Consider the following 11,939-nt stretch of genomic DNA (forward strand, 5'->3'; position numbering starts at 1 on the left):
ATTTATTACTTAACCGATATTATATAATCAAAAGTAAAAGAAAACGACCTGTAGATGTTTCTGTCTCCATCCCTCTTCTTTGCTTTGTTTGCATTATATATCAAAATATTCAAATGTATATATTTTATATGTGTATATACACACATTACATGTGTGTGTTTATATTATAATTATATATGTAAATGTGTGATTAAAAAAAACACCAAATGTGACCAAAGAATTACTTTTTTTATACTTCTCTACAATTTCTCTAAGGAACAAGTGTTACTTTTACTATTTTAAGATCAGAAAAATACAACAATGAATTTTTTTTTTTTAAACTACTTGAGTGAGGTCTTCAGCCCATGAGTTTGTCCAGTAAACCTATCCCAGGGCCCCCGTAGTTAGAGCCCAGTGCTAGAAGCGGCCTGTGGTTAACGGGGTAAAATCCCATGCAGGTGATGGCTTCCTGGGCACTATAACTGGAGATATGTGACCTAAACAAACAAACAAACAAACAGAGTATCATACCAGTGTGTCCTGGAAAACCTGGACGATAAAAGAGGCCTCACCAGCCTTTTTCCTCCTAAGCAGCCATTTTGATATGATGTAAAAATCACTTAGGAAGCATTGTCACGTTATTGCAAAAATAATGAAATGAGTGAGGTGAACTGGCTACAGAGGACAGGAAGCAAGCGCCAATTATGTTGTATCTAAACTCATATCTTCCTGGCCTCGGATTGTATTTTTTAAAAATATATACTTGTCAGAAAAAGGCTATTGAACAAAAGCCTTAAAAGGTTTATTCCTTGACTCTAATACTACTTCTAAGAAATTATTCTAAGAAAATAATCAGAGGTGTACATGGAGCTTTGCATTTTAAGGTCATCCTAAATGTAATGAGAGACTGGTTACATAAATTATGATCCATTTATATGATTAGATGTTTTACAGATTTTAAAATCCATGCTGTAGAGGAAAAAATGAGGACATCAAGATGTACTTACAATACAATCAGTGGAAAAATCCACTTATACCTCAGAAATATGGTGTTCAAGTATGAGGGGAAATACATGTACATAAAATATTTGGTAGGAAAGACAGTGAAAAATTATTAGGTGTTTATCTTCGGATGATTGAATTATAGGTAATTTTAATTTTCCTTTTTGTCTTTTCTGTATTTTCTACAATGAATACAATAAGGATTGTTATCACCAGAAAAAAATAATTGTGGAGGGAAAAAAGAAGATTCTTCTTACATTAGATTCTTTGGTTGATTTTGTTCTGTAAAGTGAGATTTTAACAGTGGTTAGAACTGATTTAAAATTTTAAAGACACTGAACCGAATGGTACTCAAGAGGATCCGCCAGACCTAGTTCACATCCATTCCAGTGTATGAATGAAAATGCATCTTCAGACAGAGATTTAATTTAGGTATATGTGCATTTAGAATGCACATGGTAAAAGTTTTAAATGGGGAAAAAATGTTTCACTTTCTTGTTCATCCCTTGATCAGGCCTTCCCCACGCTCACCCTCAGGCCTCTGCTTCTCCTCTGAGGCAGCCACTGAGCAGTCTCCTCTGTGTTTTGTTCAAAGATCTGTGAATACACAAATCTACACCTTATATATATTGCACATATCTAACCATGTTGATCTTCCCATTCTTTTTAATAGTCGAATAGAGTACCATCGGATAGGATTAATAGCTTATTTAGCTCTTCTGATATTGATAAATAGTCGTTTCTGCTCTTTTGTTATTTCAAGCAATGCTGCCACCTCGTACAAAAGTTTTAGTGCACTGATGTTTAAGCTAATGTAGGAAAGACTCCTGGGAGTTAAATTGTGGGGGGTGAAAGGATATGTGCGCTTTATATTCTGACAGGAATGGTCAAATCACTCACCTACTCGTTTTTATTCCCACCATCTCACAACACTGTGTATTGCAAGCTTTGTGTTTCACCAGTTTGGTATTTGAAAATGGTCTTTTGTAATTTCAGTTTCCTTTATAAAAATTTGTTGTGAATGAGATTGAACATCTTTTCAAATGTTTAAAAGCTATTAATTATAAAAAATAAAGCCACTGGTTTTTATTTTTCTCCGAACTGTTTGCTTATGATCTTTACCTGTTTATGCATTGGATTGTTAGTCTTTCTCTTTTTTTCTTAATTTGACTTATAGGAGCCTTATTTTAAGAAAATTAGTCCCTTTTCTATCATATATCATATCACGGCCCCTTTTTCCCCACTGGAAGATTTGTTTATTTTTAAATTTTGTTTGAGTTATTTTGCAGGATATTTTATTTATTATTTAAGGACATTTATCGATCTTTCTTTAATGGCTTTCAGATTTTCTGTTATACTTAGAGAGGTTCTTCACAGCTGCAAGATTATTTTTTAAAACTCTCCTCTGTTTCTTTCTTTAGTATTTTAATTTTAAGGATTAAATCTTTGATTCATTTGCAGTTTGTTTCGATGTAAGGAGTTCAGTTAGGACTCCTTTCAGTTTGTTCTAGAAGTCTGCCCAATTATTCTAACGCCATGAGTTAAAGAAAAAAACCCACCTATATGAAGATAGCACTTTTTGTAGTATGTTCTATTTGGCCATTTTTAAAATTAACTTCAAATTAATATGTTAATTTCTAATTTCACTGTTAACTCCTAATAGATAACATGAACTGCATTATTTCTACTTTTTGGAACTCTATTCAGATTTTCTTTGTGGATGATTTTTGTGGATATTTTGTATGTATTTGAAAGAACGTGTATTTTCCACTGAGAGGATATGTTTGTTAGATGGAAGCTGTCAGTTGTGCTCTGCAGATCTTTATAGGCTTCTTATATTCAGTCTACTAAATTTTTTAGTCTCTGAGATGTATGAAAGTTTCCTGCTATTTGGGGGGAAAATAAGTCCTTTGAGTTCTCTTACATTATTTTTAAAGTTTAAGTTTTGTAATATTTTCTTTTCTTTTAAGAACACACATGTGATTGTGTCACGCTTCTGGAATCTGGTCTCCTTGCCTGGCATTATCTGCCTTCAGCTTCCCCAAGAGCCTCATTTCCTGCTCCTCCACTCACTTTGTTACACTCCCTTAAACACAAGGACATACTCGAGCTAGTATTTTAACATTAATTTCATTTACGCAGCTATGTCTGCATACATTTTCCTTAACGCATTACGGGAAAAGGTAAATTCCCTTTCCTCATTCCTTCACCTCCAAGTTTTCATTTTCTCCTCTGTTTTCCAGAAGGAACAACTTTATGAGTTTGGTATATCTCTTTCTAGACCTCTTTACCTTTTATTTTCTGCTTTTACATATATATATCTGTAATCACTGAACATCTAACTTTTGCTTTGAGTATTTAAAAAAATTAGGTGTATGATTTTCTTGTTATGTTGCAACTTGCTTTTTTCACTGTCATAATAGTAACATGTCTTGGATATTCATTTTCATTTTGGAAGATGGAATGTATTTTCTACATGATATTGTATAGTCTGACTATACCTTAGTTTATTTAGCTGTTCCTTTATTAAATGACACATGGAATGTTTCTAGTTGTTCGGGGTTACACATCATGCTATGCTGAGACTCCACGAACATACCTGTTGAGTACATGTGTGTCTTTATTGTGTGATTTAAGGAGTGAGCTTGCTAGTTTGTGTCTAGCAGTTTTTGCACGTCCAGCAGTTTTTGTTTGTTGCACTTTGAATATATGCTGTTGAGTGCTGGCCACTTATTTAAGATATCTTTCCTAAATAAAAGTATTTTCACGAAAATCGATGGGTTTTTGCAGTGAAAAGTCTAGGCTCCGTAGCCTTTGTGAAGCCAATGCAAAGTATATCTTCCTAAGACACTGTCCCTCCAGTTTTCTGAATCAAGAAAACTTGTCTAAACAATGATGTAAGCTCTATCTTAAAAGAGGAATTCTTTTCTCATTTAGAAAGAAAAAGTGCAGCTTGCTGCCAGCATTCATTTAATATCATGTGTAGGAATGCTACATTTTTTAGGATTTGACATTTTCAGTGATCGAGAATTACTATATTTTGTAAATAGAAATACCACTACTAAAGACAGAGTGATGTGAAAATAATAATAGAAGCAAGATATTTCATGGCAAACTTTGGGGGCAAGATTAAGACTGTAATCTGCGAGTTGTCTCGGAGTAAATGCTGCAGCCACAAGCACTGCCCACAAGAATTTTCGGGACAAATGAGAAAACGGTTATTAAAAGGGAGGAAAAAGGTTTTGCCCCATGATTCCACTTCTAAGAAGGGAATAATTAGAGATGCATGCAGGATATATGAAAAAGCCTTTCAATGTGATATTATTTTTACAGTAAAGAAATAGAAAAATGTCTGAAATAAATTTTGATATATCCACATGCTAGAAATCAAGAAACATTAAAAATATGCCAAAGAAGAATATTTAATGGTAGGGGTAAACATTCATTCTAAATATTAAGTGGTGGTGGTGGGGGGGAAAGACCAAGTATACACTCCTGGATATGCAGCTCGATTCTAATTTTTATATAAATGTATTTGTGTGTGTGCATGTGTGTGTGTGTGTGTGGTATATGATAATAATAACTGGGACCATGTTATAATTCACTGTATTTTCAATTTTTATTTTAAAAAACCACTGCCTCTATAATCAGGGTGGAGAGAAGAAGGTTTTTCTAAAAGTCTCAGAGTGTTTTTGGCCCGTGTTAAAAAACATTAAAGCTTATTTTAATGTGTAAATAAAAAATATTTCTAGTTTAACATCAGATGTAGAAAATACAGGGGCCTTGGTTCACTCGATCGCTAACTCTGAGTAGTAGTCAGGATTTGTGTTTTCATCTGAGAAGGTTAGCAAATGCAAGGAGCTTAAAGAGCCAGGAACCCATCTGCCTTATTTCATGGAGGAAAGAGGTCCAAACAGGTTAAAGTTATTTGAGGTTAAAGAAAGTGCCCAAGGGCAGAGAGTGTGCTGGATCAAGGACATGATGGAGCTGGATGGGAAGTTCATTTCCTAGTTCAAGGTTCTCAAAGGGTAACTCTCCAGGACCACCTCTTAAGGTAAGAGAACATCTGAGTAAGACTTCAATGAAGAGTTCTTTAACTTTGCAGAGTTTGGAAACCACTGCTTCCAAGTGAATTTTCACATTTACCAAGCGAGACAATGGGAAAACTTGGAGAATGGGAGAAGTGCTCAAAGTCATATACCCAGTTTGGTCAGGGCCCCACAGCTGGGTCTTTTCTCTTCTTTTAGGTTAATACTTAGTTGGCGTTCATTTGTTGCTGGCCATTGTTATCTAAATGAATTAGAGGCTACATATTCACAACACTTTAGGAGATGGATGTTATTCTGATTCCTGTTTTACAGGACTCTAACCCTCAGAGGACAGGAGCTGCCAGGGCCTGGAGGCAGTATCCCAGCTGGATTCTGATCTAAGTTTGATCTGAGCCCAAAGCCTCATACCTGAACCACTGCACTCCACTCGCCTACTGTGGTCAGCTGCAGTGAGCTTCCTGGCTTTGATGGGTGACACTGTAGCTGGCTTACAGAGCCAAGTCCGTCTTGTTTCTATGAACAAATCCGATACAAACACTGCTCCGAGGGTCCTTGCATCACAGACACAGGCCTATCAGAGCAGGGACAAATCGGTCAAGGTGACTCAAGAGGCTCAAGAGAAGAGAAACCCCAGATCCTGGACTGCTTGCATGAAGGTTGTCTGGGTTTCCTGAAACGCTACCCTCTCCTTTTTTTCCTTCTTTTTTTTAAAACCTGCTTAAACATATGTTTGAAAATACCACATTATATAATTTAGAGACTGAGTTAAAAGGGTTGACAGAGTTGACCTGGTTCCCCTTCCATCTCGAGCTCTTGACCAGCAACGTGTAGTAGACCTAAGGCCTGGGGGGCAACACTGCATCATATCCCTGCCCCCGACCATTGTTTCAGACCCATCACTTCCCACCTCCAACCTTTCCAGTCTGTCCTCCACACTTTCAATGTTCATCCCATTCAGAAGACGTCATTCTCACGTTTACAATCCTTTCCTCCTTCCCCATCACCTCCAGGACAAAGCCTGAACCCTTTGCTCCATAACTGAGGCCCTTTGTAGTGGTTCTTGGCCACAGCCTCATCTCTTCTCCCCACCACTCCCCCTCCCAGACTCCTCCAGCTTACCTTACTGAGCTCTTCGTGCCTGCCTGAACTGACTTGAACATTCTTGTCTCCACCTTTTGCATAAATTATTTCCTGCAATAATTGTCCTTTCCCACCTCCTCCCCAAAGGTGTCTTCCTTCCAGGAAGCCCTTCTCCCAGGCTGAGGTAGGACTCCTTTCCCTGTGTTCCCAGGGTACCCTGACCACTGGCTAGTTTGTATATCTACCTTCCTAAACAGCAAGCTACTCGAGAGCAGGAGCTGGTCCTGTTTGTTTGTTTTTCTTCCCTGGATCCATAGCAAAATGTCTGGTATATATTGTAGTAGATGTAATAACATTTGACGCAAGAACAAACCAGTAAATGGTACTTTTCTTCCTCTTCTGAACATAATCTTGTATTTTGACCTAGGTTACAATTACATTCGACTAACACTGGACAAGCATGAGTTTCAACAGTTGTCTCTATGATATTGGGGAAAATCTGGGCAGTGATGAGCTGGCCTCCCTCAAGTTCCTGAGCCTGGACTACATCCCACAAAGGAAGCAGGAACCCATCAAGGATGCCTTAACGTTATTCCAGAGACTCCAGGAAAAGAGAATGTTGGAGGAAAGCAACTTGTCCTTCTTGAAGGAGCTGCTATTCCGAATTAATAGACTGGATTTGCTGGTCAACCACCTAGGCACCAGCGGAGAAGAGATGAAGAAGGAGCTGCAGATACCGGACAAGGCTCAGATCTCTGCCTACAGGTGGGGAGAACCTCCACAGTGTGGGCACTGGGAAGTGTGTGAGGAGTGGGCATAACTTTGTGGGCAGGGTTGATTGCAGGTTGTCTATGTAGTATGTGACTCTGTAGGCTCTGGAAAGATGTCCCACCAGGGCCAGATTAAGAAGTTTAGAGACCTTATGTATAATTCATAAAAAAATGCTAAAACCATCAAATAAAAATTTTTCAAAGTGAAACATTACCTATAAGTATGCCAACATTAAAAGAGACTTTCTAAATGTTCTAACTCTCTCTCTTTCTGTCTGTTATATATCTATTATCTTGGTGTCTCTGCTTTGCTAATGCTCACATTGTGTGATTACTTTGTCTCTTATCTGATAAAGTATCACTACTTCACACCCTTAAACTCTTTTCCCACTTGCTTGTAGCTAATTATGGAAATTGTCAATGGAGTTTTAGGCTTTTATCCACACTTGCATTATGCAATTCTCTAATCAGGTGCATGCTGCCAGTCATTCTGCATTGGCCAGGCCAGACCTCACAGAGAATGCTTAGCCTCTATGAGGACATCTGCTGCTAGAGTGGCGGTGACTTGGGTGTCAGTCCTGCCAAAGGTAGCTCTCTTCTCTCCACCTGTGCGAGAGTGGGTGACCCAGAGGCGATAATAAGTCACATTCAGTTACGTCTTCGTGATTCTTAAGACTTTAAAAATAGAAACACATTACCAACTTCTCTCTTTCAACATCCCCTGTTCTCAGACACGCCTTAAGATTATTTTTAGCTTTTCTTTCAGAAGTCTTCTATTCAAGCCTTGGCCGTAGCCCATTTTACTGTATCGATTTGCTTGTGAGTAATTGTGGCATGTGTGACTTTAAGTCCTCACAGCTGGGAGTGGAAGCCACTGTCCTCTACTAGACCGGCCTATTAATGCCCTGATCTTACTGCTCTCAGATACCTGAGGTTCTAGCGTATTCCTTGTCATATGCTCTACTTGAGGCTTGACCATTTTTATTTTAAATGACAAAAGAGATATTCAAGGTGTTTTTGTGTCCTGGGTTTGTTGTAACAAAGTACCACAAACTGGGTGGCTTAACAGAGTAGAGAAATTTATTCTTTCATAGTACTGAAAGCTAAAAGTCTGAAATCAAGGTGTCAGCAGGGTTGGTCCCTTGTTGGAGGCTCTGTGGAGAATCTGTATCATACTCCTCTTCTAGCTTCTGGTGATTGCAGGCGCTCCTTGGTGTTCCTTGTCTTGTAGATGTATAAATTCAATCTCTGCCTCCATTCTCCTCTGTCTGTTTGTCTGAATTTCCTTTTTATAAGGACCCCAGTCATTGGATTAGGGCCCACTCCAATCTAGTATGACCTCATCTTAACAAGATTACAACAGCCGAGACGCTTTTACTAAATAAAATCACAGTGACACATTCTGGGTGAACGTGAATTGGGGAAGAGAGGGAAGGAAGACACTATTCAATACTGAGTAACTTTGTTTAATAGGATTCTTATTGAAGTTCTTTTAAGGAATTTTTAAATTAAGGCACCAATTCATCCTAAAAAACAGAACTAGGAAGGCTGGAAGGTCTCATCTTGTGCCCACCATCTTGGTCTTCTGGACATTGCACTCTTTCTGCCATGTGAGTTAGACTGAGACGAACTGCCAAAGCCAGACGACGACCTGTCCCTCTCTGTTGGAGGGCCAAGAGTCCTTAAGGAGGGTGGGATTTATCTGCTAAAATCTTCAACATGTGAGCTTGGGAACAAAAGCCTCAGCACTAGTACGATCTACTGCTTGTTCATCATTTTTTATTATTAGCCGAGAAATAAAAAATATGCTAGTATGGCCACTTTCTTTTTGTAAGAAAACGCCAGACATTTTAATTTTCAAATTATAATTGCTCCCTATAAAATGAGCGTCTTATAAACTATCCAGGTTAATTTCTAGACAATGATGGTACAAGAAAGCCAGTAGCTTTCAGTAATGAGGAAAGTAAAAGGGTGAAATACCTTGTTATAAAATTAAAAAGGGCCAGTAGCTTTTGATTGGACCCAATCTTGGCCAAAGTACAAAAGTTTTAGAGAAATACTTCTAGGGAAGAGATTCCATGAGAAGGATGAAGCAGATGATAATACTGAGTAAATTCTGTGTTTACACTATTTTTTTTTTTTTGCAGAATTAAAATTTTCAGATTTAATTTTGAAGTTAACATGATTTTGTCCTGAAGTTATCTTCCTTTACATAATAATAGTGAAAAGTTTGCTGACTTTTAAAACATTCCTTTGTTCATTTAACAAGCATATCCCGAGCCTACATAGATTAGGAAATAGTAAAGCCTATCGTGTCGTGAGCACTTAGTGTGTTGCCAAAGATTGGTTTAAGCACTTCAGATAAACTTATTCATGTAATCTTCAACATGACTCAGTGGTATATAGTATTACCTACAGTCATTAAAATGAGGAAAAACATGTGTTAAAAAAAAAACATATCTAAATGCACACAGTGTATAGATGGTAGAACCAAGATTCTGACACCAGTAATCTGAGTCTCCTACATTTAAACACTGTATCTCACAACCCTCTGGGTGTATGGAAACACAAAGGCTGTGGACCCTGCTGTCAGGGCGCTTGGACAGCTTTGTAAACAGACAATTATCTGTGTTATCTTTCGGATAATACAAAGCTTTGGGTGATTCCAAAGTACAGCAGGGCGAATTCAGCCCTGAGGATGCTCAGGCAGTGCTTGAGCTGTTGTCTCAAGATAGACCAGGGAATGGGGGTGGGAGGGGCACAGCATAAAGGGGTGAGGGGCAGGGCAGCTGAGTATGTTTAGAGAAGAGATAGAGGTAGGGCGGTGAGGAGTGGCTGGAGGTGAGGAGGCAGGCTCATCTCAGTTCACAAAGAAAGGTCTGTGTTACAGAACTAAGTGTTTGGCCTTCCAACTGAAGGTAATAGCTGAGAAGACACTGGTAAGTTTTAATTAAGAAAGTGATGATCTGATTTGCATTTTGAAAAGCATAATTTCCAAAATCAAAACTTTTTATTACAACAAGATTTTGATTTTTATGGTGAAGACAAAGGAAAACCACCATCTATTTAATTGAAATTAACTGAAGGACAAAGTTAGTAGAACTTTAAATTATTTTAAAGGGGGGTAGCTGGGCCTGAGTCAGTATTCTTCTGTGTCACTACACCAGCCTCTTTCCAAGGACTCAACTTATAAATCGTGTCATTAGCTGGCTTTATTTTAAAGAGAGTCCATTGGAATCAAGTCTGCCATGATTTCAAATATCAAATGGGAAATTATTTAAGAAAATATTTCTCAGGTGTCTCCGTTTCCCACCACAGGGTCATGCTTTTTCAGATTTCGGAAGACGTAAACAAACCGGAATTGAAGGCCTTTAAGTTTCTTTTGAGCCAGGAGATCGCCAAATGTAAACTGGAAGATGACATGGTAAGAACTGTTGTCATTCCAAGAGTAGGTCCTGAGGAAGAGTCAGCCAGTGGGCATTTCTGAGACTGAAGAAAGGGCTACTCCAGTAAAAGCAAGCTGAATTTTCTTTTTTTAATCCGGGGAGAAGAAGAAAGCTATCAGGCATGAGTGTTTTAGACGTGATTCCTTTGTATACTGTGAAGTCTCGCTTACGTTGATTATGAGGACTAGGGAGAGTCAGGAGAGAAGGCTGCTGGTGGGGTCTCAGCCCCACGTGGGGCCCTGCAGAGCCAGGAAAGACTGTGGTGGGCCTCAGATGTTTCCCACACTTCTGCAGTCTCTGAAACAAGTGGGACCTGGAACTGTGTGTGTGTGTGTAGTGAGGTGTTTTATGTGTGTGTCTGTGTGTGTGGATATGCTACCAGAGGCAATACTGGTTGTTAGGCAGTCCATGGAGACTAGGCTGCGGAGTCTTAGCTATGTACCTTGGGCTGTTTCCAGTCCTCATATAAAGGCATCCACAGGTGTTTCGGCACAGAACCTGGGACCTGGGGACTGGGCGACGCCTGTTAAGATTTCTTGTCTGTTTTTCCACTTCTATCTTTCCGTGTCAGAAAACACAGAATTGTCACTCTAGTAGTCTATTGGCTTTGTAAGACCATCTCATCCTCTCAGGAGGGTCCGCTTGCGAAGCTAGGGTGGGCCCTTGGTTTGCAGAAAGTGGAAGTGGAAGAAAAATCTAATCTAAAAGTCAGTGTGTCCCAGTTCCATCTTCCTACTTGATTTCTCCTCCCTCTAGACCTTGCTTGATATTTTCATAGAGATGGAGAAGAGGCTTATACTTGGGAAAAGAAATCTGGACACCCTGAAAAGAATCTGTGACCAAGTCAACAAGAGCCTGCTGAAGAAAATCAGTGATTATGAAGAATTAAGCAGAGGTATAAACAATCTGATGGCTATGAATCAGCAAAATGTATTCTAAAATTGACAAATCCCTCTATGTCACAGTTTTTCTAATCGAAAGTGTTTCTGTTTTAATTCAGAGGGAAGAACGAACCTCTGTCAAAGGTTCCTAAATAGCTGAAGTAAAACCAATGAATCATTGTAGTAATTAATAAAAATTTATTGTGCACACACCAAAAAAGACAGTTTGCAAACTGGGAGCATTCAAACCAAATGTGGAAGGAGGCTCAGGGATGGGTCGTTATAAAACAGCTTATACAGTGAGAAAGCAGTAACTGTTTATTCTTCACAGTTATTGGTTACAATGTGAGAATTTTCTTAAATGATAAGGAATTGATCAGTGGTTACCTCATGTCATCAACCTTGAAAAAAAGTTCAAGTTTTGCTCATTATTTTCAGAGGCACAAGCAAAAAATGACCAAAGTCAAGTTAGTCTTGCAAAATAAGCTAAATTAAGCTCATTTTCAGAGGCATAAGCAAAAAAATGACCAAAGTCAAGTTAGTTTTGCAAAATAAGCTAAATTAAGCTTTGCTTATATGATTAAACTGGTTTTGTCTGCTCAGGGAATTTTCAAGGTTGGTCTGTTTTTCATTTTACCAGATGTAAATCATATAGCAACAATGGATGAAAGGAGGAAATAATAGACTTTTAAATTCTATTTCTCCTATGTATTTCTTAACATGCTATGTTGC

General features: G+C 38.4%; 1 protein-coding gene across 1 annotated transcript in view; it reads left to right on the forward strand.

Annotated features, from left to right (window-relative positions):
• CASP8 (caspase 8) overlaps window positions 1–11,939 on the forward strand; it is a 23,184-nt gene that overhangs the window by 3,986 nt on the left and 7,259 nt on the right. The window contains exons 2-5 of the mRNA XM_006921352.3: window positions 6,538–6,875; window positions 10,199–10,304; window positions 11,083–11,221; window positions 11,334–11,344. Coding sequence (XP_006921414.1) covers window positions 6,571–6,875; window positions 10,199–10,304; window positions 11,083–11,221; window positions 11,334–11,344 — 561 coding nt within the window. The 5' untranslated portion in view covers window positions 6,538–6,570. The remainder of the gene's footprint in view (window positions 1–6,537; window positions 6,876–10,198; window positions 10,305–11,082; window positions 11,222–11,333; window positions 11,345–11,939) is intronic.

Source organism: Pteropus alecto, unplaced genomic scaffold (assembly GCF_000325575.1).
Source record: "Pteropus alecto unplaced genomic scaffold, ASM32557v1 scaffold3, whole genome shotgun sequence".
Taxonomy (NCBI): domain Eukaryota; kingdom Metazoa; phylum Chordata; class Mammalia; order Chiroptera; family Pteropodidae; genus Pteropus; species Pteropus alecto.